The sequence below is a fragment of the Gigantopelta aegis genome, chromosome 15, assembly GCF_016097555.1.
Source record: "Gigantopelta aegis isolate Gae_Host chromosome 15, Gae_host_genome, whole genome shotgun sequence".
In the NCBI taxonomy this organism is placed as follows: Eukaryota; Metazoa; Mollusca; class Gastropoda; order Neomphalida; family Peltospiridae; genus Gigantopelta; species Gigantopelta aegis.
Window position 1 is genome coordinate 14537801 of NC_054713.1, and position 27554 is coordinate 14565354.

At 39.3% G+C, this 27554-nt stretch overlaps 1 protein-coding gene across 3 annotated transcripts in view; it reads right to left on the bottom strand.

Annotated features, from left to right (window-relative positions):
- Nucleotides 1-27554, bottom strand: part of LOC121390198 (cilia- and flagella-associated protein 74-like) — a 69434-nt gene that overhangs the window by 10327 nt on the left and 31553 nt on the right. For 2 of the 3 annotated variants that reach the window (XM_041521961.1, XM_041521959.1), the window contains exons 28-41: nt 27378-27553; nt 25791-25891; nt 23605-23763; nt 20643-20803; nt 18317-18442; nt 15274-15439; nt 13835-13954; nt 13179-13334; nt 11440-11569; nt 10163-10228; nt 7405-7493; nt 5174-5303; nt 3009-3136; nt 1121-1147 (exon numbers count right to left, since the gene is read on the bottom strand). In XM_041521961.1, coding sequence (XP_041377895.1) covers nt 1121-1147; nt 3009-3136; nt 5174-5303; nt 7405-7493; nt 10163-10228; nt 11440-11569; nt 13179-13334; nt 13835-13954; nt 15274-15439; nt 18317-18442; nt 20643-20803; nt 23605-23763; nt 25791-25891; nt 27378-27553 — 1735 coding nt within the window. The remainder of the gene's footprint in view (nt 1-1120; nt 1148-3008; nt 3137-5173; nt 5304-7404; nt 7494-10162; nt 10229-11439; nt 11570-13178; nt 13335-13834; nt 13955-15273; nt 15440-18316; nt 18443-20642; nt 20804-23604; nt 23764-25790; nt 25892-27377; nt 27554) is intronic. The other variant, XM_041521962.1, reaches the window with a different exon arrangement.

Consider the following 27554-nt stretch of genomic DNA (forward strand, 5'->3'; position numbering starts at 1 on the left):
CATGTACATGTATATAGTCTCCACAGCATTTTCCATGGACGTTTTCTGTCTAATGTGTAAGAGATGTGTTTAATTTGTCAGTATTACAAAAATAAATAAGTAAGAAAGAAAAGTAACATAGAAAATTGAAAGTTCCACAACAAAATAAATTCCAATGAAAACTGAAAACGCCACATCTATCGCATTGCTGCTTGTGGTTAATTGCCAAGGGCTGGAAGAGTCTAAGTAAGAAAATCCATTTCTTGCCCACTGGATAGGGTTATCCAGCTTTTGCACAGTACTAGAAAAAGCTGTCTGACCCTAGGGCTAGATAAATACATCTGACCTGAGGGCTAGACGATTTCTACATACGTGTAATGTCATAACTCATGTTTTACGACGATTGACGTCATAACTCATGGTTTTCAAAATTCTGTTAGCCATTTCACGTAGTATCATTGACATTTTAAAAATATTTAAACAACTTAATATTTTTAACTTTATATTTATTGTTAAGTTGTTGCATTTTTATGTCATTGCATAAGTTGGAATATATTTTTCAGCATATGATTAAATGAGTTTCATTGTTTGTAGGTGAAATGTTTACGAATCGTTCTACAATAAACAAACCGTACGTAGCTTACAAAATTAATGTTTTGTTACTGTAATTACAGGGGCAAGAAAAAGAATCAATCACCATTTTTGTCCTCGGGTTGGAATTGCCGTATCTATACCTCACAACGGTGATAGATTCTATTAGTCTTAACCAAATACTAATTTAAGAATGTAAGACTACTGCTAAAGGAACATTCTCCTTATGCAATTAGTCGCATCGACTTATCACATGCAATCGAATCGTACTGCAAGAGCACCTACCTCGGAACGACTTTAGTCTTATACGTTCCGAGTTTTGTAGGGTTGACAAATCACGTGACAAGTCGGTGTGACTAATCGCACAATGAAAACGCTGCTTGATGTAAAAACAGTTGAGAAACTCAAAAATAACAATAAAATAAACAAAGGCATGTAAACTCGCATTAAGTTAACGTATCTAAAACGGCGCCTGGATACATTAGACTAATAATAAGAAATAAAACGAAAGACGAATCCGAGAAAGGAATCGTAAATGCAGAGTTCGTACCTTTTTCTTGCCGCCTGGATTCCCATGCTGTAGAAATTCACAGCAAAAACAATAAACAAACAGAAGGGAGGTAAGATGTGTTAGTTAGGGGAGATAAAAAAGTATGGTCAAATGCTAGTCACATGGACAAGCTTACTGCAGGGAAACACAACAGCAATGACACAGTGTACAAGACTTGTTAGCTATATGTTATTATAAGAAAACTAAAATGAAATAAAAGAATGAAAAGACTCAACACATTTTATTTACGGTTATATTGTGTCAGACATATGGTTAAGGACCACACAGATATTGAGAGAGAAAACCTGCTGTCGCCACTTCATGGGCTATTCTTTTCGATTAGCAACAATGGATCTTTTATATGCACCATCCCATAGACAGGATAGCACATACCATGGCCTTTGATGTACCAGTCGTGGTGCACTGGCTGGAGCGAGAAATAGCCCAATGGGCTCACTGACGGGGATCGATCCCAAACGGACCGCTCATCAAGCGAGCGCTTTACCACTGGGCTACCTCCCGCCCCATTATTATAAGAAGACTAAAATGAAATAGTGCATGGTCATAGGAAAGAAGAAGTTTGTTTTGTTTACCAACACCACTAGAGCACATTGATTAGTTATTCATCGGCTACTGGATGTCAAACATTTGGTAATTCTAACACGTAGTCATCAGAGGAAAAAAAAAGGTTTGTTTTATTTAACGACACCACTAGAGCACATTGATTTTTTATCATCAGAGGAAACCCTACATGTTTTTCCTAATGCAGCCAGGGATCTTTTATATGCACTTTCCCACAGACAGGATAGCACATACCACGGCCTTTGATATACCAGTTGTGGTGCACTGGCTGGAACGATACAGTGTAGAAGAATTGTAAGCATGTACATGTTGACTGCATGGGTAAGATGTGTTAGTTAGGGGACATAAAAAGTATAATGTTACTATAATGCCTGAATGGAAACACTAATGGTATGGTCCAAAGATACATTTATTGCAAGAAGACGAAATGACTTTACATGCATGATTAGAGGAATTATGTGTTACATAATTACCATGGGAGGATTACACGAAATATTGAAAACACTTGTTTGATCTATTATTAGAAGAGAACATACAACTAAATTAAAGAAAGAAAGAAATGTTTTATTTAATGATGCACACAACACATTTTATTTTACGGTTATATGGCGTCAGACATATGGTTAAGGACCACACAGAGTTTGAGAGGAAACCTGCTGTCGCCACTACATGGGCTACTCTTTCCGATTAGCAGCAAGCGATCTTTTATTAGCGCTTCCCACAGGCAGGATAGCACAAACCATGGCCTTAGCTGAACCAGTTATGGATCACTGGTCAGTGCAAGTGGTTTACACCTACCCATTGAGCCTTGCGGAGCACTCACTCAGGGTTTGGAGTCAGTATCTGGATTAAAAATCCCATGCCTAGACTGGGATCCGAACCCAGTACCTACCAGCCTGTAGACCGATGGCCTAACCACGACGCCAGTAAAAATTAAATAAAGTCTTCTGATTCATTTAGTTATTGTAAGAGGGCAAAATGAAACAGGAATCAGAAAATTTGATAGTTATATGTTATAGTAAGAGAACTAAATGAAACACTGAGCAATCAGAAGACTTATTAGTTATATTATTGTAAGAGGATTAAATGAAACACTGACTGCACAACCAAAATATAAAATTATATTCAAAACATCAAAATAAAATCATAAAAAATAAACTAAACAGAGTTACATTCCACAAAACCTAAGAGATACACTGTTTGGAACAGGCCTTCCAAAAAAAAAAAACATATAAAAAAATAATATTTAAAAGTGAATTTGGCATGAGGAATTCCCCCCCCCCCCCCTCCTTTATTTTAAACTTGCCTTCTTTTGACTGACGGCCATTGTTCTGACACACACAACGTAAACATCGCGTGACGCTGTCGTAAACTCGTCGTCCTTTGCTACGCTGAACAGTGTCACAAACAAGGTATACGGTGGAGGCTTGAAATCTGAAATGAACAAACAAAATGTCAGACTGGGTGTTAAACCCCTTCCCCCCCCCCCCTCCCCTGAAATTCTGTAATCAGTCATCTGTATGAAGGAAGGAAATGTTTTATTTAACGACGCACTCAACACATTTTTTTTACAGTTATATGGCGTCTGACATATGGTTAAGGACCACACAGATACTGAGAGAGGAAACTCGCTGTTGCCACTTCATTGGCTACTCTTTTCGATTAGCAGCAAGGGATCTTTTAATGCACCATCCCACAGACAGGGTAGTACATACCACAGCCTTTGATATACCAGTCGTGGTGCACTGGCCGGAACGAGAAATGGCCCAATGGGCCCACCGACGGGGATCGATCCCAGACTAACCACGCATCGAGCGAGCGCTTTACCACTGGGCTACGTCCTGCCCCATATCGTCTGTATGATCTTGGTTCCATTTTAAAGCCTCTCATGTTTGAACATCTGACGAGAAATCAAGCTCCAGCCTGTGAAGACTAATAAAATAGGTCAGTCAACCCCCACACCTCGTATGGCTTTGTAATCAGTGTACTACAATTTTTTTTTTCTTTATCTGTGAATGCTGGTAAAACCTGCTAGCCCCACCTCGTCAAAGTCCCCCCCCCCCCTCCAAATGTCTGTGTAATCTGTGTATTACAAACCATCATCTGTGAAGGCTGGCAAAACAGGTGAAACACCCATACACCCCCCGCCCCCCGCCCCCAGTATGTCCCTGTAATGAATAATAAACCTTTGTTTTTATCAATTTTTTGTACCATACTTGTACAAATATTACTCAAATATGTGAAACACGCTCCCCCCCCAATATGCCCCTGTAATCAGTGTACTACAAACCTTCTTCCTCGTCTGTGATGACTGGTAGAACGGTGAGAGACAACCCCCCCCCCCAGTATGCCCCTGTAATCAGTGTACTACAAACCTTCTTCCTCGTCTGTGATGACTGGTAGAACGGTGAGAGACAGCCCCCCCCCCCCAATATGCCCCTGTAATCAGTGTACTACAAACCTTCTTCCTCGTCTGTGATGACTGGTAGAACGGTGAGAGACAGCCCCCCCCCCCCCCCGTATGCCCCTGTAATCAGTGTACTACAAACCTTCTTCCTCGTCTGTGATGACTGGTAGAACGGTGAGACAGCCCCCCCCCCCAATATGCCCCTGTAATCGGTGTACTACAAACCTTCTTCCTCGTCTGTGATGACTGGTAGAACGGTGAGAGACAGCCCCCCCCCCCCCCTCGTCTGTGATGACTGGTAGAACGGTGAGAGACAGCCCCCCCCAGTATGCCCCTGTAATCAGTGTACTACAAACCTTCTTCCTCGTCTGTGATGACTGGTAGAACGGTGAGAGACAGCCCCCCCCCCCCCCAATATGCCCCTGTAATCAGTGTACTACAAACCTTCTTCCTCGTCTGTGATGACTGGTAGAACGGTGAGAGACAGTCCCCCCCCCCCCCCAATATGCCCCTGTAATCAGTGTACTGCAAACCTTCTTCCTCGTCTGTGATGACTGGTAGAACGGTGAGAGACAGCCCCCCCCCCCCAATATGCCCCTGTAATCAGTGTACTACAAACCTTCTTCCTCGTCTGTGATGACTGGTAGAACGGTGAGAGACAGCCCCCCCCCCCCCAATATGCCCCTGTAATCAGTGTACTACAAACCTTCTTCCTCGTCTGTGATGACTGGTAGAACGGTGAGAGACAGCCCCCCACCCCCCCAATATGCCCCTGTAATCAGTGTACTACAAACCTTCTTCCTCGTCTGTGATGACTGGTAGAACGGTGAGAGACAGCCCCCCCCCCCCCCCCCCAATATGCCCCTGTAATCAGTGTACTACAAACCTTCTTCCTCGTCTGTGATGACTGGTAGAACGGTGAGAGACAGCCCCTCCCCCCCCCAATATGCCCCTGTAATCAGTGTACTACAAACCTTCTTCCTCGTCTGTGATGACTGGTAGAACGGTGAGAGACAGCCCCTCCCCCCCCCCCAATATGCCCCTGTAATCAGTGTACTACAAACCTTCTTCCTCGTCTGTGATGACTGGTAGAATGGTGAGAGACTCCACGTCGGGGCCTATGGTTTCTCCCCCCTCCATGTACATTATATGCGGCTTCGCTTTGCCGATCAGCTGGAAACAGTGACTCTCTTGCTGCAAGAGACAATAAAACAAACACATTTTAAAACCATAACACCATGCCCTATGATTATAACAATTTACTTTAGACGAGCTTTAATTAAATTCTAGCAATACAAATAAACAAAAAAACACCCCAAACCATTCTTTTCCCCTTCGTTTGGCCTATTGGGATATTTCTCATTTCAGTCAGGGGCTCATTTTACTAAACATCGTAAGTTTATGTCTGCTACTAGTAGTTATATTGGCCATGTGTTTGCACGTGCTTGGCATCAATTTTACGCAGAAAATTACATCATTACGGAAACTGGACTATTTTAAAGATAAAAGAAAATGAAATATGTGTTCTCTTACCTATATATGTCGAACTATAATAGTAATAAGAATTGTGGAATAGTCATAGATTTACGTTTACGTGCAAAACTAGGCTTACGATGGTTTGTAAAATTGAGCCCTGTGCTCCACAAATGGTATGACAAAGGCCATGGTATGTAGTATCCTGTCTGTGGGATGTTGCATACAAAAAAGGTCCTTTGCTGCTAATCAAAAAGAGTAGCTGTTTGAGTAGCGACAGAGGGTATCCATTCATTATGTGTGTGGTCCGTAGCTACGTCCAATACCATATAACCATCTACGTGTTGACTGCGTCTATAAATAAAGTATTTCTTTCTTTTTGTTCTTGGTACAAAACAAGTATTCTGAAAGTACTGCTAAAGCAGGTAGGGTCTCCACAACTACTCAAGTACTCGGGAACAGGCCGAGTCTAGCAAGACTCGAGTCTTTTCACAGGACTCGAGTACCCGTGCAAGGAAGAGCACTCTCATTTAATTATATATTTTTACATCATTTTGCCATATGCTTGCCACCGGTTACTTTATAGGGCTATGACACATGAAAGAAAAACAAAAGTATGGAATGCAATGCAATGGCATGATTTGGCATCCATTATCAGCGGTGGAATTAAGATGCATACTGCTGTTTTAATTTATTCCTTAGTCTCATTATTATCGGGTACTTGGGTACTTGCATCTTCATAAATCAAGGCTAATATTCGTTCCTCGTATTCAGCCTTGATACATGTAGTCAAGAAATCGTGCCACAAAATGCTTAAATTTCACTGGATGCGATGAGATCTGATTGCAACGAATCAGAACGCTCCTTATAGATTCCCTTGTTATTGTAAACAAAGATGGCAGCGTCAGCGTCCGTGGAAACGTGTCGTGTTTGTCACGATATGTTAAAAAAAAGGTTTCGGCGGTTAATTTTTGATACTGCTTTCAAGATTGTCACATGTTACCGATGCTGTGATTGGTCAGCGATGTCATCGTGTAAGGGACATAATCGGTGTTACAAATTTTCTTCCAATAGAGGGCGCTAGTAGTGGATATCAGTAATCTTGACGACATGTATCAAGGCTGAATACGAGGAGCGAATATTAGCCTTGATTTATGAAGATTGGGTCCTTGGGTCCGGTTCGACTTTGACCCTCAAGTACTCGAGTCCCAATATTTTGGACTCGTGGAGGCCCTATATACTACCAGGCCCAACAAATTTTCATATCTCGTAAGTTCAAGGGCCATAACTCTGTCAAAAAAGTCAAACTTGATCTGTAACAGAACATGATCTAAAGCTATACACAAAATTTCATCTCAATATCTCAAGGCACTGTGAAAAAACCATCTGGTAATCTATATGTGGGACAGATGGACAGATGGATAGACAGACGGACAGACAGACAGACAGATATACAGAAGGATGGATATAAAACCTATAGTAGGGACTAATAACAGTTTGAATTGATGTAAGTGAGAGATTTACTTCATTTCATTTTAACTAATTTTCGTGCTTATATCCAATTTATATTCAAGCACGCTGTTCTGGGCACACACATCAGCTATCTCAGCTGCCTGTCCAGGACAGTGGGTTAGTTGTTAGTTGGTTAATGGTTAGTGAGAGAGAAGAGGGTGTAGTGGCCTTACACCTACCCATTGAGTCGTTAAAACTCGCTCTGGGTGGGAGCCAATACCGGGCTGCGAACCCTGTACCTACCAGCCTTATTTCTGATGGCTTAACTACGACAACACCGAGGCCGGTAAAGATTTACTGAAAGTTTTACCTGTTTAAATAGGTCGACACGGACACCGTCAGAGTAATTCTCACTGCTGTGATCTGGTGCAAACGTTATTGTGATCTCTTTTGAACCTCCTGACAAACAAAAATACAGTTAAGGTAAATAACATCAGTATCAAACAAAAGTTAAACGTTTGTTTTTTGTTTAACGGCACCACTAGAGCACATTGATTTATTAATCATCGACTGTTGGATGTCAAACATTTGGTAATTATGACATATTGTCTTAGAGAGGAAACCTGCTACATTTTTCAACAGACAGGATAGCACATAACACAGCCTTTGATATACCAGTTGTGGAGCACTGGCTGGAATGAGAAACAGCCAATATGGGCCCACCGATGGGGATCGATCCTAGACTGACAGTGCATCAAGCGAGTGTATTACCACTGGGCTACATCCCGCCCCAGTATCGAACAAGACAGAATCAACTTTTAAATAACATCTTCGTCTTTCTTTTCGGCACAGAGGTAAAGAACTCGCTTGATACACAGTCGATCTAGTACCAATCTCGTTCAGTGGACCCACTGGGCTGTTTCTCATTCCAGTCAGTGCTATGTAATAATTGGTGTAACAACGGCAGTGTGGTATGTACTATCCTCTATGTGGGATGGTAAATATACATGTATAAACGATTGTTGACTGCTTCCCTGCACAAAGGGAAACTTAGCTGTTTCAACTAAATATTAAAGATGTTATTACAATTACAAGTGCCATATTTTGATATTTTCACATTTATTTGTAATAAATAACTACATATTGCTTGATTCAATACAATAATATTGCATAACATGGAAATATCACTAATGTAATTTCATATACACCTGTAAACAGTTGTTTAGTAGGACTAGATTACCATTTTATCATGCTATACTTATAGGGATAGCTATGGCATTCGTCAAATTCGCTAAATGAAAATTTTAAAAACAAATTTGCTAATTTTATTTGAATTTGGCAAAATAATTTCATGTTATAATTGATATTTTGTTAAAAAATAACCAAGTTTCTTCAATGTTTTAAATTTATTAGATAATTTGGTAAAATTTTCTGCTCACCCAGAGCAAGCACTGCTAATCTTATGAAATCGGTGAATACACAAAAATCTAGCAAGTTGACAGATGAGTTGCATGAAGACAGCATACTTGTCAGCAACATCCACCTGGCATAATTTTACAGAGTGTTCACCTCAACTAAACGCACCAAATTCAGTTGGTTATCCACTAAATATTTTCAATAAAAACTAATTTGTGCTACTAGTAAATTAAACTATTTAATTTAAAAAAAATTTAATGGGTATATACATGTAGTTGAAGATATAATGCTTACAATTCAAAACAAATGATAATAAATAATTTTGGTGGGAAGATGCCATTATGAAATTTAAGATTGCAGACATCTAATTTTTAAACAATATATGGCCTGTTTTTAATATCTCATCCATTTTTGATCATTCTAATCAGACATTACTAAGATTTTATTGCTTAGATTGTCCATTTCTCAACATTCTAAGTGTTTCTGGTCATCCTGATTTTTGAAATAATAACAAATGAATTTTCTATAATTATGCATATACCTGTGAGAAGTAATGGTTATGGAGATGAGCTTGTGTATTTTTAGAGGGTATTTCCCAGTTTTAACGTCACAGTCTCTTGTTTCACTCTATTGTAACTTTATCATGATGTGTTACAGCTTTGTAGATTAACTGAACTTAGTGTGCATTTGTAAATGGGTTAAAACTACATTGTAGGTTCTGCGTCTTTAGAGCTTAAGCTGATGTTTTAGAATTGTAAGGAAGGATGGAAATGTTTTATTTAATGATGCCCTAAACACACTTTATTTACGGTTATATGGCATCAGACATATGATTAAGGACCACACAGATATTGAAAGGAAACCCGCTTCCGCCACTTCAAGGGCTACTCTTTCCAATTAGCAGCAAGGGATCTTTTATATGCACCATCCCACAGACAGGATAGTACATACCACGGCCTTTGTTACACCAGTTACACCAAATAGCCAAATGGGTCCACTGACGGAGATCGATCCTAGACCGACCGCGCATCAAGCGAACGCTTTACCATTGGGCTACTCCCCGCCTCTTTTTTACAATGGTAAGACAGGTCATCCGAACAACCAACCATACATGTACCTGCTTCTATGGAGCCCTCGGCTATACCCCGCCCCTTTTTTACAACGGTAAGACAGGTCATCCGAACAACCAACCATACATGTACCTGCTTCTATGGAGCCCTCGGCTATACCCCGCCCCTTTTTTACAATGGTAAGACAGGTCATCCGAACAACCAACCATACATGTACCTGCTTCTATGGAGCCCTCGGCTATACCCCGCCCCTTTTTTACAATGGTAAGACAGGTCATCCGAACAACCAACCATACATGTACCTGCTTCTATGGAGCCCTCGGCTATACCCCGCCCCTTTTTTACAATGGTAAGACAGGTCATCCGAACAACCAACCATACATGTACCTGCTTCTATGTTGCCCTCGGCTATACCCCGCCCCTTTTTTACAATGGTAAGACAGGTCATCCGAACAACCAACCATACATGTACCTGCTTCTATGGAGCCCTCGGCTACACCCCGCCCCTTTTTTACAATGGTAAGACAGGTCATCCGAACAACCAACCATACATGTACCTGCTTCTATGGAGCCCTCGGCTACACCCCGCCCCTTTTTTACAATGGTAAGACAGGTCATCCGAACAACCAACCATACATGTACCTGCTTCTATGGAGCCCTCGGCTGGTACCAGATCAAACACACACTGGCCATTGTGGTTCTGAGTTCCTAAAAAATAATAAAAAAAAAATTAACGATTTTGTAACAACAGTCAAAAGTGGATCTAAGGGGGGGGGGGGGGGGGGGGGGGGGCAGGTGCCCGGGCCCAGTCCCCCCTAAATTTTGTGACAGTTACAAAAAATGTATAATGTTATTATATATTAATTTTCATTTTTTTATGATCCCCTTCTAAACTTCCCCCAAAGTTCGCTTGGCATTCTGCCTCATGTCATTGCCCCCCCCCCCAAATGGATTTTCTGGATCCGCCACTGACAGCAAAGGAAAAAGAAGAGGTGGTCATATAACCATAATAAGATAGATGCCCAAGAATCAATGGAAGAGTCTAGTCAATGGTAGGCTGTAAGTACGTTCGGACCAGACCATTAGAATGGAGGTGGAGGGATGCAAATAGGTAAACCAAATATTCCTTAAAAAGTACGTAATATATACATTTATCCAGCAATCACTGTATTCATTGGCAAGATATGATGACTAAATAAATCTCTATATTTTCAGTCACTAACCAAAAATACACGACTCGATTCAAGTATTTCAAACTAGATTTTCAATAAACATACTCTTTAAATTATTTGTTTAAGTACAGTAAATAAAAATAACTTTAGTTTTCACGATAACAATACAAAACCTGTATATTTATTTGTGAATAAGAGTTTTAAAATGCTTTTTGAATGTGACAGAATGTAGCTAGCATCTTACAAAGAATGACGTCATGTACACAAAAATGGAATAAATAATTATTTTACGATTATTCCTGTAGGATTGCAGGATAAAAGAAATAACTGGTTACTGTCTTAAGCTATCAGCTTTATCCTGATCAGGTCAAATGGCCTCGCTGCATTCGCCATTCTAACCTTCGCCAGATAAAGCGATATTTTAAGACAGTAACCAGTTATTCCCTATGTATCTACAACAATAGGTGTTCCCAAGCAGTCACTCATAAAAAAACCTCACAGGGCTTAATATTGTTTACCCAACATACATGTACGATTTATTCTTTGTGCTGGGGAGTTGTTAAACATTCATTTATTTATTTATTCAATATTGTTTATCTATGACAACTATAACACATTGATTCATTCATTTATTCATTCATTCATTTATTCATTCAATATTCACTCATTCCATATTCAACATTTCAATCTACGATAGCTATAAAATATTATGCAACAATAATAGTCTTAATAACTTAATTTACATACCAACTAAATTCTTTGATTTTTTATCCCTTTTGATAAAGGCAGGAATTCCCTGAGATTTGGAATGGCGTAGCAGAGACATGCTGTCAAGTTTTATAAAATAGTCAATAGACAGGGATGAGTTGTTGTGAATCTGGAAAAATAATCATAAAAATAATGTACATGTAAGTGTGCTTATCCCAACTAAAATCCAAACTCTAAAAATGCTTTAAATTAGTAAAAAATATAACATTATGTTTGCAATTATAAAGATTTTCACAAAAATACAAATCTTAATTTTGATGGCTGCCATATTAAAAATGGCAACTGAATGGTGCAAAAAATAAAATTTGATATTATGTAAATAGCATTTAATCCATACATGTATTTCATTTGTTGAATGTTTAATATTTAAAAAAGGTCCCATATTTCAAGATACATTTTACCTTTTGTTACATTTTCAAGTGTGTTCACAATTTTGTAAACCTACACCATGAAGGAACATTATATTTTATAACTATACACATATGGTAATTAACTAAACAAAGACATGAACATGTGTAGAAATCATATAGCCCAAAAATATTACAGAAAGCGCATTCAATTTTGCATAACTCATTATAAAGGTATTTTATTTTCAATGTGCCAGTGTCTGACAATCAATCCATTTCTCTTTTTTTGCCTTAAGTTGTGTTCTCATTATGCAATTTGTCGCACCGACTTTTCGCATTTGATTTGTTGCACCGACTTTTCGCATTTGATTTGTCGCACCGACTTTTTGCATTTGATTTGTCGCACTATTCGAATGCGATTTGTCGCACTGACTTTTTGCATTTGATTTGTCACACCGACTATTCACATGTGATTTGTCGCACTAACTTTTCGCATTTGATTTGTCGCACTGACTTTTCGCATGCGATTTGTCACACTGACTATCCGCATGCAATTTGTCGCACTGACTATTCACGTGTAATTTGTCGCACTGACTATTCGCATGCGATTTGTCACACTGACTATTAGCAAGTGATTTGTTGCACTGACTTTTCGCATGCGATTTGTCGCACTGACTTATCACATTTGATTTGTCGCACCGACTTTTCACATGGAATTTGTCGCACTGACTTTTTGCATTTGATTTGTCACACTGACTATTCCCATGCAAATTGTCGCACTGACTATTCCCATGCAAATTGTTGCACTGACTATTCACATGCAAATTGTCACACTGACTATTCGCATGCGATTTGACATAGTGACTCAAATTGTGTATATGGGAAGATGTTATGTCATAAGATTGCATGACGTCAAACAATGTGTGACAGTTTAAAAACCTATTTTGTGGGAAATATAAGTGTATACAAATTTCCACGGAAATAAAAGAAAACATTAATGTAGAAAATGTACTGATATTATGTTAAAAAAACACAATTATTGACCACATCTGTACAATAATTAGGTTTTATGGATTTTGACATGTTACACTGTAAGTTTATAAACCAACAAAAAACATGTGAGGTGACAAAACTGAACGGTTGTGATTTGATCGACTGAGAGCTTACAATTTGTTGTGAGAAATAAAACACATTCTAATAGGTGTAATTCCAACATGACTTGAGATATAAGACTAAAGTCGTTCCGATTTATGCGTTCTCACAGTACAATTCCATCATATGTAACAAGTCGGTGACTCTGATTGCATAATGAGAACGACCCTTAAATAAGTGTTGTTTGTTAATCGACTCCGTTTATTAACAAGAGACCACCTTGAATGTTTTCTCCATGTATTCATTACACAGCACTGCTCCCATGTCCACCACTTGCGACTCGAGAGACAGGTTCACGATCGGGCTAACCCCACGACCAGTCAGTGTAAGATACAGTGTTCCGTTCGGACTCTGTATCTCCAGAATTTCGTGGAACTGAAATAAAATTAAAATATAATTTATATAAAAATGGATTTTGCATAACATTTATAGGAAAGTGGATTTTAGCATACATTAAATAAATAATATATACCTAAGCTATGAGAAAATTTAGTGTTGCATTCAGACTCTGTATCTCTAGAATTTCCAGGAACTGAATTCAAATTAAAATATAATTCATATGAAAGTGGATTTTGCTTAAACTTTATGTAAAAGTGGATTTTGCATATACACAAATGTACCATGATATTAAATAGATAAATGTATTAATACTGACCACAAAAAGTTGCCATCCAGTTAGGGGAATGGGGGTATGTATGCTCCATTTTATGTTTTTACTCGGAGATATTTTTCTTTTAGGAATTTTATGAAGCCGGGGGAATATATAAGCTATCAGAAAACAGTGTTGCATTGCATGGGTCTCTTATCTCAAGATCTTCCTGGAACTAAAATAAAATGGAAAGAAACTTTATTAACAGAATGTACATAATACTTACCACTCGGCCGGCCGTGGGTGTGAACGAGATGACTGCTGTGTGCGTTGCATCAGCTGATAACATCCGCATCGCGTTCACTATCTGGAACGGTCCGTCCGTCTCCAGTATAGATGATTTTAGCTGGTGGTGTTAAAGAGACATGTTTATTTTTTATAGTAACTAACTGACATATTAATACTGTAAAAAAAAAGAGTAAAGTTTGTTTCATTTAACGACGCCATTAGAGCACATTGATTTTTTATCTTATCATCAGCTATTGGACGTCAAACATAGGGTCATTCTGACACTGTTTTTTAGAGGAAACCCACTGTCACCACATACATGTAGGCTACTCTTTTATGACAGGCAGCAAGAGATTTTTTATTTGCGCTTCCCACAGGAAGAATAGCACAAACCATGACCTTTGCTGAACCAGTTATGGATCACTGGTCGGTGCAAGTGGTTTACACCTACCCATTGAGCCTTGCGGAGCACTCACTCAGGGTTTGGAGTCGGTATCTGGATTAAAAATCCCCTGCCTCGACTGGGATCCGAACCCAGTACCTACCAGCCTGTAGACTGATGGCCTAACCATGATGCCACCGAGGCCGGTGACATATACTGTAGTTCTAATATGTGATGTCTTACGTTCCATGTTAACTATACCATGTTCCAGACCCAACTAAAAGTGTTTGTTTTTGTTTTATTTAATGACACACTCAACACATTTTATTTATGGTTATATGGTGTCAGGCATATGGTTAAGAACCACACAGATATTGAGACAGGAAACCCGCTTTCACCACTTCATGGGCTACTCTTTTCGATTAGCAGCAAGGTATCTTTTATATGCACCATCCCACAGACAGGATAGCACATACCACGGCCTTTGGTGTACTAGTCATGGTGCACTGGCTGGAGCAAGAAATAGCCCAATGGGCCCACTGACGGGGATCGATCCGTTTGTTTACGTTGCTGTCTATGGCAAGTAATTGTTTGTTTTTTACATGCATCATGACAGCTAAGTTAATTAAACTTGTAAGTGGAAAATATCAAATGCATGCAGCTGTAAAAGATATCATCATTGATTTGGCTATTATTTGTAAGAATTTAAAGACTTTCAAAGACCTAAAAAGAATTTTTTCAAATACAAAGACTTTCAAGGAATTTTAAGACAGCTACGAACCCTGGAATGTTTTTCCTACAGCAAAAACATTTTAAAATTGCATAAAAATAAGTTAAAGGGATAAGTTTTGGTTTCTAATTTCATGTTTATTTGTTGCAAACGGTAAGTGTTTTAAAACTTATGTAAGCAGGATCAAAACTGAGATAGGTAATAAATTCTTAAGCCATGGGGCTACATGTATATATTCATGTTACAACAGCTACAAATTCAGGATAGATCCTTTGAAAACCATGCCACTGAGGTCAATACAAAATTTTATTTTGTGAAAGGATACTTCAACCGGCTTGTTCGATATGTTCTGGACAGTGATCGACCGCGACTTGTCTTGTCCAATAGACACGTCTCCGAAATCAAGAGTTGTCCGCCCGTTGTCGGAAATCACGACCACTGGGGGCTTGACAACCGGACAGTGGACTTCCAGGTACAATGTGTTGTGAATACTGAAAGAGATATTAAATGGATGAATGAATGAATGAATGAATGAATGAATGAATGCTTGATGGACAGTGGATTCCAGTGCTGTCAGTACTGAAACAAAAAATGGATGGATGGATGGATGGATGAATGGACAGATGGATGGATGGATGGATGGAATTTTGGGTGGGTGATTGGATGGATGGATGGATGGATGGGTGGGTGGATGGGTGGATGGGTGGTTGGGTGGATGGATGGATGGATGGATCAGATGGATCAGATGGATGGACAGATGAATGGACAAATAAATGAATGAATAAATGAATGAATGAATGAATGTAAAAAGCTGGATGGACTCATGGAAGAATGAATTAACAAGAGAACAAATGAAAAGGTAAAAAATATTTAACATCACTACAATGACTAATTAATCATAGATCAGCTAGTGGATGTCAAGAATTTGATAACTGTAACACGTAACACATAAGAAACCCGCTACATTTTCAACTAGTAGCAAATCATCTTTTATATGCACCATCCCACAAACAGGGCAGCACATACCATGGCCTTTGATATAGCAGTCATGGGGAACTGGTTTAGTATGGGGGTCAAAAAAACAACGAGTCCACTGAGGATCGTATGACCCAAACACCTGAGACAAATACACAGGTAATCTTCTGACTGAGCTACATGTAAATGTCACCATAACAGGGCTTCAACTTAATGGCGGCACTAATGGCAATTGCCGTCATTGAGATATAACTTGCTGTAGGTATAGAGAGCATCACCGATGACACTTTAGTCTTGTCGGTAAAGTTCCTCAACAATGGCAAAATGTATACACCTGGTGTACATTGTCTGTCAATATTTAACATTTGCACATTTAAAAGATATCTACATACAACAAAATAGCCTTTCAGTCAGGTTTATTTTCTGCAAATGTCACTTTTTAAAAAATTACCACAGGCAGGCTCACAATTGCCGTCGGTGGACTGTTTCACCCATGGCAATTCTTTTTAAAAATTGCCGTGGGAAAAAACGTCTTACTTTCGAGCCCTGCCATAAATGAACAAATAATGAACAAAAGTTGATGGGTAATGGCAGGTGTGTGACACAGATGGTCACAAGCACTCGTTGCAGTTGGAGAGACAAGGACTGTTATGTAGAGGTGGACAGCAAAAGAAACTGAAAAACATGAGTCACCAAATCAGAAAAGTTTGTTAAAGTTTGTTTTCTTCAACGAAACCACTACAGCACATTGATTAATTAATCATCAGCTATTGGTAGTCAAACATTTGGTAATTATGACATGTAGTCATCAGAGAAAACTCGCTACATTTTTCAATTAGCAGCAAGGGAACTTTTATATGCACTTTCCACACAGACAGGAAAGCACATACCATGGCCTTTGACCAGTTGTGGTGCATTGGTTGGAATCAGAAAAAATATATATAGTCTGTCCCACCCTCCTACAAAAATGTTTTTTGAAAATAATTTCAGTCTGGTTTGACGTAATTTCACTTTGGTTTGACGTAAGAAGAAAAGTAAAAAGTGTTTTGGAAATAACACAAAAAAAACTATTTTTGTGTGCAAGTTAGAAGTCAATCGGCTCAGAAATAAATAACTTGTAGTAAATTTTATAGTATAATAAAAGGGGTTCCCTGTGGGACGGACTATAGTTAACACTGGCTGTCAAGCTTTAGGGGTTCCAAAGAAGACTTGACAGACAGAGCAGTTTTTATCACCACAACCTGACTCGAAATCTAAAGCATGATCAACTATAACTTGAACGCAGAAGAAGAAGGACTATATAGTTGAATGGATCCGTCGAGGTGGTTTGATCCTGCAGCGCAAGCACCTGAGGCGAGTGCTCAACTGACTGAGCTAATTCTCACCCCTCCAGATAAAAAAGAAATGAGATGGATTTCAAAGGAGAAAAATTAAAGGCACAGTGAGATCAAAATCATAATGAGTAAAATAGTCTCAGTCTCAACCACTGAATTTGCTCAAGGGTGTTTCATTAATATAATATATATATATATTCAGGAGAAGACTGAACATAAAAATCAGGTAGTACCTCAGCATTTAAAAGCAAGATAAAAACAGTTGAGGTAAACATCATAATGTTATCACTTGACATTAAAATCACTGAATAATATTGTATTAAAGGGACAGATCCCTAGTTTATAAACACTATAGGCAGACTTTTCACTATGATCACAGAAATTGATTTTACTTAGATTTTATTGTTTAGATTATCCATTTCCGTTCAACCAAAATGTTTCTGGTCATCCTGGTGTCTCTACCACAAAATGTTTTTTTTTTTTTTTTTTTTTTTAACAACGCACGTGTGTCTGAGAATTAACAGTTATGGAGTTGAGTTTTAGTCTAGTTTTAATGGTATTTCAACTTCACAGACTTGTTTCACTCTCTTGTAACGTTATCCAAACGTGTTACAGGTTTGTAACTTAACCGGACTTAGTGTCCATATTTACGGGCTAAAAGTAGGGTTGTATACTGGCATACTGTCACGGATTTAAGGACCTTATTTCTCTAAAAATGGATAATAAATGAAAATTACATTAATTTTTTAAAACCAAATCTAGCTATCGCATCACTTTAATTGAACCATGATGGAGTGAAATCCATGTCAATATCTCTTAGCAATTTTAGTTTTTGAATTATGGACCATTGCCATAATTCAATTATTCTCACAACATATCATTAATAAGTGAAGTATGGTGGTTACGTAGATGTTTGAATAAAGTACATTTAGGGGAAAATCAAATATATCTTTGTTCAGGTAATACTTTGTTAGACCAGTTAATAGGTCAGTGGTCTGTGACAATATGCCTTTAAGATCGTAGATGTTTGCCTCTCTGTCAAACTGTGATTTGCTTTACCTGTATGGCAGTTCCCCCGGATTACCACAACTTCCGGACGCCACGTAACATGGGATTACGTAGTTCTTGAATTGACCTTTGAACTGTCGTAGTAGAGAGCCAATTGCTGCATAGTATTCTGGTGAACTGAAAAATCAATTTAATCAGACGCTGTAAAGGTGAAAACAAATTCAAACAGTTCACAGATATTGTCCTTGGGGGTGGCAAACAGGCAGGCAGATGGATAGCAGGACACAGACAACAACCTATATAATCCCCTCGAGTTGAACTAATAGGCAGATGGATAGCAGGACACAGACAACAACCTATATAATCCCCTCGAGTTGAACCAGTAGGCAGATGGATAGCAGGACACAGACAACAACCTATATAATCCCCTCGAGTTGAACCAGTAGGCAGATGGATAGCAGGACACAGACAACAACCTATATAATCCCCTCGAGTTGAACCAATAGGCAGATGGATAGCAGGACACAGACAACAACCTATATAATCCCCTCGAGTTGAACCAATAGGCAGATGGATAGCAGGACACAGACAACAACCTATATAATCCCCCGAGTTGAACCAATAGGCAGATGGATAGCAGGACACAGACAACAACCTATATAATCCCCTCGAGTTGAACCAATAGGCAGATGGATAGCAGGACACAGACAACAACCTATATAATCCCCTCGAGTTGAACCAATAGGCAGATGGATAGCAGGACACAGACAACAACCTATATAATCCCCTCGAGTTGAACTAATAGGCAGATGGATAGCAGGACACAGACAACAACCTATATAATCCCTCGAGTTGAACTAATAGGGAGATGGATAGCAGGACACAGACAACAACCTATATAATCCCCTCGAGTTGAACTAATAGGCAGATGGATAGCAGGACACAGACAACAACCTATATAATCCCCTCGAGTTGAACTAATAGGCAGATGGATAGCAGGACACAGACAACAACCTATATAATCCCCTCGAGTTGAACCAATAGGCAGATGGATAGCAGGACACAGACAACAACCTATATAATCCCCTCGAGTTGAACCAATAGGCAGATGGATAGCAGGACACAGACAACAACCTATATAATCCCCTCGAGTTGAACTAATAGGCAGATGGATAGCAGGACACAGACAACAACCTATATAATCCCCTCGAGTTGAACCAATAGGCAGATGGATAGCAGGACACAGACAACAACCTATATAATCCCCTCGAGTTGAACTAATAGGCAGATGGATAGCAGGACACAGACAACAACCTATATAATCCCCTCGAGTTGAACTAATAGGCAGATGGATAGCAGGACACAGACAACAACCTATATAATCCCCTCGAGTTGAACTAATAGGGAGATGGATAGCAGGACACAGACAACAACCTATATAATCCCCTCGAGTTGAACTAATAGGCAGATGGATAGCAGGACACAGACAACAACCTATATAATCCCCTCGAGTTGAACTAATAGGCAGATGGATAGCAGGACACAGACAACAACCTATATAATCCCCTCGAGTTGAACTAATAGGCAGATGGATAGCAGGACACAGACAACAACCTATATAATCCCCTCGAGTTGAACTAATAGGAAGATGGATAGCAGGACACAGACAACAACCTATATAATCCCCTCGAGTTGAACCAATAGGCAGATGGATAGCAGGACACAGACAACAACCTATATAATCCCCTCGAGTTGAACCAATAGGCAGATGGATAGCAGGACACAGACAACAACCTATATAATCCCCTCGAGTTGAACTAATAGGCAGATGGATAGCAGGACACAGACAACAACCTATATAATCCCCTCGAGTTGAACTAATAGGCAGATGGATAGCAGGACACAGACAACAACCTATATAATCCCCTCGAGTTGAACTAATAGGAAGATGGATAGCAGGACACAGACAACAACCTATATAATCCCCTCGAGTTGAACTAATAGGAAAGGAAAGGAAGGAAATGTTTTATTTAACGACGCACTCAACACATTTTATTTACAGTTATATGGTGTCGGACACATGGTGAAGGACCACACAGATATTGAGAGAGGAAACCTGCTGTCGCCACTTCATGAGCTACTCCTTTTTCGATTAGCAGCAAGTGATCTTTTATATGCACCATCCCACAAACAGGATAGCACATACCATGGCCTTTGATATACCAGTTGTGGTGCACTGGCTGGAGCGAGAAATAGCCCAATGGGCCCACCGATGGGGATTGATCCGAGACCGACCGCGCATCAAGCGAACGCGTTACTACTGGGCTATGTCCCGCCCTTTCAACCAATACTGCACTCATAAAATATGTTAACTTACTCTGACGAAATGGAATCTTTGTCTGGTGGAACGACCGCTTTTGGTTTCTCTATCTCGCCACCAGTCACAACAGCCTGAAGTGCAGATTTTCCCTTCCCCGGCGCAGGAGGTTTCGCAGATTTTGCAGACTTCTTCCCTGATTTGCCTTTTGTTTGAACATTCTGAAAATATATTTTAAAAATTAGTATTATTAAAGTGACAGACCCTAGTTTTTTAAACACTACAGCGTATTTGCAATGTTAGAGCAATTTTTTACAACAGTAATCACACATTAATTATATTTTGTTTAGATTATAAAACTCCATGAAAATTTCGACCTGTGATGAGGCTTGCTCTGTCCTGTATACCTGAGGATGAGAGAATAGCCACTGTCGTATATTTGAAGTGTTGCTGGTCATCTTATTGTTTATAATGCCACAAAATGGATTTTTCATATTTTTTAAAACACACGTACTTCTAAGAAGTAACGCTTATGGAGACAATTAAGCTCTTGTCTATTTTTAATGTTATTTCCCCATTCTCATGTCACAAACATTGTGGGGTTTTTCTTTCTACTGTAACATTCATCTCTCAAAAAAGAAGAAGTTTCGTTTGATGTAACTGACCCCACAAATCTCTAATGGATCAGTTTTTGTAAACCAATTTGGGCCAAACTGCACAAGAAATTTATTCACGAGTCATAAAAGTTAAAAAGTTTAAACTTTCGTTTTGTTTAACGTCACAACTAGTGCACAATGATTTGTTAATTTTGACATATAAGTCTTACAGAGGAAACCCGCAACATTTTCTAATTTAAATTGGTTTTAGTAGCGAGTCATAGAGGTATGCAGTATCACTGGTACATGTACATGGGTTAACGTGTATTTTTTCTATCACAGAATTTAGCATTGTATGTTTTTATCAGTACCAGTATATTTCGGGACTTTCTACCGTTTAATGACACTCAAGCATACAAAATCCATCGGCTATTGGGTTTAAACAAAGCTATGTACATTAAGTTTCCACAGATACGAACAGTACGCAAAATGTTGAGCAGCTAAAATTTGTTTTGTTTAACGACACTATATTGTTAAAAAAAGAAGGTTAAATCAGATAAAATGCAGCAAAATCACTTCCCACAGTTATCATAGCTTTAATTTTTAAAGTGAAGTTAAGAATAAAAGTTATTTTGCTGCATAATTGTTTATAATTTTAATAAAGGCCTACGAGTGTTGACTTTTTAAGACACCTATTCACTGTAACCTGTAACCATTTGGTGACTAATATATGGATATTTTGACACATGGTTTAGTGAGTGAGTGATGAACCCAGCTACAAAATTAAAGTTTGTGTTGTTTAATGACACCACTAGAGCACATTGATTTATTAATCATCGGCTATTAGATGTCAAAAAGTTGGTAATTTTTCCTCATCTGTACTGTTTTCCAGTCACATATCACAGAATTGCAGCCTGTTACCTGCATCTATTTAACTGTGTCCCGTGCATGTGACATTTTCTTATGCATAGTGTCTTTTGCAAAATTTACCGGCCTCGGTGGCGTCGTGGCAGGCCATCAGTCTACAGGCTGGTAGGTACTGGGTTCGGATCCTAGTCGAGGCATGGGATTTTTAATCCAGATACCGACTCCAAACCCTGAGTGAGTGCTCCGCAAGGCTCAATGGGTAGGTGTAAACCACTTGCACCGACCAGTGATCCATAACTGGTTCAACAAAGGCCATGGTTTGTGCTATCCTGCCTGTGGGAAGCGCAAATAAAAGATCCCTTGCTGCCTGTCGTAAAAAGAGTAGCCTATGTGGCGACAGCGGGTTTCCTCTAAAAACAGTGTCAGAATGACCATATGTTTGACGTCCAATAGCCGATGATAAGATAAAAAAATTAATGTGCTCTAACGGCGTCGTTAAATAAAACAAACTTTACTTTTTTTTTGCAAAATTCATCCATTTTTATTTATTATTTTTCTGATACATGAATCGTAAAGCCAAAATATTTTGACATCATACACTTATGACCACTTTGTTAAAAAAGCCATACAAAAATACAGGTAACATTATGTTCACTATAGCGGCGTGATTCACTGCATATATTTCAGAAATCCAGAAATCGCTGCACAATTTTAAAGCTTAACATGACGTTGCTTTTCCAGTCTTTGCTCAGACTGAGCATGTGAAATATGACATAATTTCACCGTCTCCTTCTAATTGTGGTTGATACATTTTGAGACGGCTCTGGTTATTCACAAGAAAAATTACAATAATAATATGGATAATAAAGTCACACTAATATTACAAAACTTGTGTAAGGATTCATGTATTATCCTCGCTCTCGCTCGGGCAAACAGAAAAATCCTGACACTCGTTTCGTAAAATGAGTACGATACACAAGCTTGTATACATGTACTTTGCAAAAAAAGTAGGGGAATTTACAAAAATTATTGCCAAAATTGTAAGGTATATTAGCTGTGGGGAATGGTTATATGATAACAGTGAATTAATTGGGCAAACATTACAACCAGTAGTTCAGTATTACAGTAGGTTTTATGACCACCTAAGAACTTTAAGGACAATTGGGGTCAGAAGTGAAATTTGAAAACTTACTTTTTTTAATCAGTAAATCGCAAATTCAAACAATAAAAATGACTAAAAACAAAATAACAACAATTGTATGATAAACAGAATGAAAAGGATTGACAGAAATAATGTTCCACAGTGATTAATGGACCTTCCTGGAAATTGTCAAAATCGAGAATGACACCCCACGCACGTGTACGGGTCAACTGTGTGATGCATGTGCAAACTATGGAATGTGTTTCGGTGTGTTGATAAACAGACCTGAACGTTCTTTACTAGGATGTCTGTGGTCAAAACGTATGTTCGGTCTAATAGTTGATATTAACATTAACATTTCAGGTTCCCCTACTTTTTTTGAAGAGTATATAATAATATCTAAATTGCAGGTCGTTACCTGCGCCTGTTGTTCCAGTAAATCGCTCTGCATCTTAACAGCCTCTCGGTATTCTCGGTCCGCCTTTGCCTCGAGCATTTTAGTCGCCATTCGGACGGCTTCCTTCTTAATGAGACTTTCGGTCAGCTTTGGAGTGAATCGGATCTGGATTCGAGATTTCTGTTTGACAAAAAAACAAAGACGAAAGAAATTTTACAAGTATCCAAGAATGCAAAATAAGTGTATGATGTGAATGGAAAGACAAGGACTGGGAAGTGGATGTGGATGGCAGTAAGTTGACAGACAGGTGGTGTTGTAATGATATTAAAGAAAGATGGACCTTTATAGCGAGAACAAATTACTTTCATTTAGCAACACTGTAGACTACATTGATTAATTAATCATCAGCTACAGAATGTCAACATTTTTTCTTTTTCTTTTTTTTATCCAACTGGCTCCTTTTCTTTTACTCTTTTCAATTCCATCTCATTTCTTCCCAATCTGGCAACTCCTCCTACCTTTGAACTTCTTTCACTGTCCACCTCCACATCCCAGTCTTGGTCTTGTTTCTCCAACTGTGACAGGTACTTGTCTCTTGTGGCTATCTGTGCCACATACCTGCCATTCCCCATCAGCTTTTAGCTGTGGAATTAGTCTGACCACTTCGGGGAGTGTTCAGTAGTTATTTCTGGCATTGTTAAGAGGCACTTGTAACCACCTACTATGCACCCCTACTACCGGTGGTCATTAGTTAGTGCCGTGGGTCAAACCAGCTTTATTAGCGGCACAGGACGCGGATGCCAGGTGGGTGCAGGGAAGTACACAGAGACTGCACCCGTGGAGGAAGTTGAGACAGGTGGGCGATGGTGTGGACAGCTCAGAAGACAGAGTTGGTGGAAACTGACAGAAAGGAGATGTTAAAGAATTTTATAAATTCGAGTCATCAGAGGAGACTCGATACATTTTTCCATTAACACCAAGGGACCTTGTTGTGCATTTTCCCACAGACAGGAGAACAAATACCACAGCCTTTGATATACCAGTTGTGGAGCACAAAAACAAGTGTGTCCACCGATAGGGTTCGATCTCAAGACCCAAGGTCCCAATCACCTTAGACAAGTACTCTACCAACTGAGCTAGCTCCCATCATTTTAAAAAAGAAAACAAACCATGTGAACCACCACCGTCACCCCTCGCCACCACCTAACAATATCAATGGCATAGCCATCATGAGGCAGACAAAGCGCTTGCCTCATCTGGAATTTCACCAGATTTATTTTATTTTTCCCATGACACTGATATTTATTTTTACAGGTCTGGGTTTGCCTCGACATTTTTTCCTCTCTGGCTATGCCCCTTTTTCCTCTCTGGCTATGCCCCTTTTCCCTCTGGCTATGCCCCTTTTTCCTCTCTGGCTATGTCCCTTGTTCCTCTCTGGCTATGCCCCTTTTCCCTCTCTGGCTATGCCCCAGAATATAGTGTTTATTGCTCTTTCGTTTTGTTTTGCTAAATGCTTACAATTTTATAACTGCTCTCTCCAGTCTATAGAACATTTATACTAGAGCATATTACATTTATACTAGATGCCAGAAGTAATTACTGAACACTGTCCCAAATGGTCAGAAAAAGGCTACGGCTAAAGCTGATGGTAAATGGCAAAGAGGCAAGCACCTGTCACAGATGGAGAGACAAGGGCTGGGATGTGGAGGTGGACAGCAAAAGAAGTTGAAAGATAGGAGGAGTTGCCAGATCGGGAAGAAATGAGATGTAATTTAAAGGAAAGGAAAGGAAAGGTGTCTGTGGAATTAAAAAAACACACAAAAAAACAAACCCACAAAAAGATTTATACTAAAGCCTTCATGATAATTCGATATGCTATAGTCAGTGTTTTGTTTCCAAGCTTGTAACGATAGATTTCCAGGATTTATTGAGGATTTTTTGCCAGGGTCCCATGTCTGATGGGATTGGGAAGATTAGTGCAAGTAAATCATACTTGGGAAATTTTTCCAGGCCACTGAATGATGCAGTATTGCACAGTTAAATTAATTTATTACAACAGACATAATTAAATATATATGTTGGGAATTTTTAACATAAAACAATGGGAATTTTCAGTGCAACTTTCTTTTGGAAAGGGGCCTACACAATGTATGTTCGGACCCACAGAACACCTGGATAAACCCCTGATTTCTCTAACGAGCTCCTACCTGTCCAGGTAAAACTGTTCCCACTGTCGGTGACACAGTTAACGGACAATCCTCAGGTATGACGAACTGAAATGAGGTGGGCCCGACAGATGCGATCTCTCCTAGAGGAAGACAATGCAAAACACAAGAGTAAATACAGCAAACATCCAAGTACACTTCACACTATGGCTATTTGGTGTCCAGAATGGCAGGTGTATGGCATAGATGGAGAGACAAGGACTGGGATGTGGAGGTGGATAGCAAAAGAGGTTGAAAGATAGAAAGAGCTGCCAGATTGGGAAGAAATAACATGAAATTTAAAGGAGAAAATGGAAAGACAAGGACTGGGATGTGGAGGTGGATAGCAAAAGAGATTGAAAGATAGTAGCTGCCAGATCAGAAGAAATAAGACAGAATTCAAAGTAGAGAAAGGAATGAGTTGGGTTTTTTGCACAAGTCCTTTTGTTTTTATTGAGATGAGTGTCAGGAAAAACATCTACAAAAGGACTCGTGCCAGAAATATTTTTTAATTCAATCAGTCTAATACTTTTAGAATAATTATTATAAAATACACTGTATTACATTTTTACACTATGACTTCACTCCTCTCAGCTGATATACATGTATATTACATTAATTTATCAGAAGGGATGCAAAAAAAAAATGTTTGTTTTATTTAACGACACCACTAGAGCACATTGATTTTTTATCTTATTGTCGGCTATTGGACGTCAAACATATGGTCATTTTGACACTGTTTTTAAGAGGAAACCTGCTGTCGCCACATAGGCTACTCTTTTACAACAGGCAGCAAGGGATCTTTTATTTGCACTTCCCACAGGCAGGATAGCACAAACCATGGCCTTTGTTGAACCAGTTATGGATCACTGGTCAGTGCAAGTGGTTTACACCTACCCATTGAGCCTTGCAGAGCACTCACTCAGGGTTTGGAATGAATGAACGAATGAATGAATGTTTAACGACACCCCAGCACGAAAAATACATCGGCTATTGGGTGTCAAACTATGGTCTCAGGGTTTGGAGGAAACCTGCTGTCGCCACATAGGCTACTCTTTTACAACAGGCAGCAAGGGATCTTTTATTTGCACTTCCCACAGGCAGGATAGCACAAACCATGGCCTTTGTTGAACCAGTTATGGATCACTGGTCAGTGCAAGTGGTTTACACCTACCCATTGAGCCTTGCAGAGCACTCACTCAGGGTTTGGAATGAATGAACGAATGAATGAATGTTTAACGACACCCCAGCACGAAAAATACATCGGCTATTGGGTGTCAAACTATGGTCTCAGGGTTTGGAGTCAGTATCTGGATTAAAAATTGGGATCCGAACCCAATACCTACCAGCCTGTAGACTGATGGCCTAACCACGCAGAATAAATACATGCAGTTTTACATATATTACGTGACATCAAGCTCTACCTTGGTTATGGAATGATGTAATCAACAGGCAGCAATGGCCATTCTCGGGATGTGTGATGGTATACATTTTTTCTAACACAGCTTTCTGGCACCTTTCTACTGGTTGATTGAACTAGAAAGATGGCAGTATAGGATAAAAACTTCTTTTTTTTTACAACAGACTCACCTTTTCCTATTCGCGGCACGGGGTGAGTGAACTCATTACTGGACGTGTGAGAATTGATCACGTGTAGCGAGACGGTCGACACGTCGTACATCGGTGTCGCAGCAAAGTGAATCACCTGATGTGACAGCTCCAGCGGTGGGTGGACCCCAATTCCTTTACATGGAATTTTAAAATCTC